Source organism: Halyomorpha halys, unplaced genomic scaffold (genome assembly GCF_000696795.3).
Source record: "Halyomorpha halys isolate HHAL.00 unplaced genomic scaffold, Hhal_1.1 Scaffold844.1, whole genome shotgun sequence".
NCBI lineage: Eukaryota > Metazoa > Arthropoda > Insecta > Hemiptera > Pentatomidae > Halyomorpha > Halyomorpha halys.
The window spans coordinates 263,128-265,339 of NW_027111153.1; the positions used below are offsets into that span (position 1 = coordinate 263,128).

Below are 2,212 nucleotides of genomic sequence, written 5' to 3' on the forward strand. Positions count from 1 at the left end.
AAAAATAAATATTAATGGTTTTAAATTTTAAATAAATAAGTTTAAAATTAGAATGAAGAAAATGACCTGGGCAGAATAGCCTGCAATAAAAATTATAAATTAATGTGAGGAGGAGATTTGTATTGAAGATGTCCTTGAAGATGGCTGGAATAGCCGAAACGTTGGACTAATAAAGAAATAAAGTGTTGAGACAGTATTGGATACAATTTTTGGTTTTATTTAATAAAAAAATATTTTTTCAAGCAAATATTAATTTTTATAACTAATAAAGCGCTACGACAATAATTTTGATTTTATTTGCCTTTTCTGGGTCACAACCTCATTGACTATAGCATGCCCTCCCTAGTTTTGATCCTTGAAACACTGTATTTACACCGAATCGATTGAATTTTGAAATATATAATCTTAAACAAGAGTTAATTATTGAATCCAAATGTTGGGGAAATTCATTAATTAATTAAAACACGGAGAGCACAAATATTTATCTGCTGGCAATTATAAACAATGCAAACTGAAAACATAGATTTAAATGTAGCATAAGCGGCTTTTGAATACAAAAACCAACAAATTGAGGCTAATTTCTACCACCCAATCAAAATGACCCATCCACACACTTGTGAATGTGGGAGTTTGCTATTATTTGGCAAACAAGTAGAGCCACCTTTAGACGTGAATATCTCCTAAACAAACAGTTAACGGAAATCGTTCCAAAAGAAATTTTCCAGGTTTCAGACACCATGTATAATTGTAATAACAAATATTAAATAAATTATTTGTCCTTAATTATTATTGAAACCCAACTTTGTAGAAATAAATAAATTTTTAAATCGCGAGTGACCCGCATCTTACTGTGCTATGGGTTTCGGCTTAGTTTCGGAGAGCTTACAGTAATTAGAAATTAGGGAAGATAGGGAAAGGACTACATCTCTTTTTATAGATTTTTGGTATTATGCGATCTAAAACATGTACATTAGAATACATTAAGTATATCATCTGTTCACGTTCCTATTGTAGGTGCTTGAGAATGTAAATTATATTTGAAAATAAGTATGATAATAACTTTGTATTTTTCTGTCATAGAAACTAAGAATGATCTTGTTGAATCATCAGTTTGGAGGACTGGACTTAAATGAAAATCTATTCCATTTTGTATATATAAAAAAAAAGAAGAAAAAAAGAGATTGGAGAAGTTTGTCGGGAGGGTGCGGTTAGCAAAGAACAACATAACCATATTTATTTATTTCATGCCCCCCCTTCCCCGACAAACTTCTCCAATCATTAATCTACGGTCAACTATCTACACCTCCAAAAAAAGAGAGAAATTAATTACCTGTTCCACTCTCTGCCAATCTTCTATGGATTGATAGAATTCTATCGTATTTTATTACTCTTTTATATGATCGTTTGTGAAATTTAATGGTATATATGATATACAAAAAATTCCATTTTTTATAATACCTGTTTTGTTTTTTTTAAATTTCATTAGTCTGATTTTTTAAATAATGATTAAAATTGAGATACTCTTCTAAATGCTTGCCATATTTACCTCATATATTCACAGTGGCCATCAGACACAAACTGAACCACTTGAGCAGTTGTTAGCGGCAGTAGGGGGGGGGAGAGGTAATTGAATCTTCCCAATAAATGGCGATATAACAAATATGGCATTGAACATATCGTATTCCTTTGCTGTGGAATCTAATTGACTTGTTAAACGTTATTGTGTAACAATGAAAGAATAAACAAATATTGAAACCGCATTGGCTAAAGCAGATGTGCATCAAGAGCCAGATCACAATTCGAAAATAAGTTTTCAATATCTTTCTTTATTTAAGCGTTATAGGCGCAATCTACTCAAAAGGTATTTATTTTGTTGTTTTCGAGGACTCTTGCTACTCTAGAACGGTAGATACATTTTGATGAAGTTACATCTATCGTAGTAGTTGCATCAGGGAGGCGATGAATACGTATTCAAGGGTAAAGCTTAAGGGGGGTGAGGGGTAATATTGTCAATAGAGTAATAAAGTCTTATTCAATCTATTTTTTATTACTTATTATACGTTAATCAACTGATATACTAAAGTCAAAATGCTTTCACTGCGGAACCATTTTATAGCTAAAATTATTTTGTTGCGCACTTGTCAAGTTAAAAAATTCATTTGAGATACAATCATCCTTAGAGCGGTTTAATATGTAGGAAGAGAACAAAAAA

General features: G+C 31.2%; 1 protein-coding gene across 2 annotated transcripts in view; it reads right to left on the bottom strand.

Annotated features, from left to right (window-relative positions):
* Positions 1–1,609, bottom strand: part of LOC106686595 (probable cytochrome P450 6a14) — a 14,378-nt gene extending 12,769 nt beyond the window's left edge. Inside the window, exon 1 of one of the 2 annotated variants that reach the window (XM_014429983.2) lies at positions 1,547–1,609. In XM_014429983.2, coding sequence (XP_014285469.1) covers positions 1,547–1,551 — 5 coding nt within the window. In that variant the 5' untranslated portion in view covers positions 1,552–1,609. Of the gene's footprint in view, positions 1–1,330; positions 1,454–1,546 lie in introns of those variants that run through there. The other variant, XM_024359849.2, reaches the window with a different exon arrangement.
* Positions 1,610–2,212: the final 603 nt, after the last annotated feature.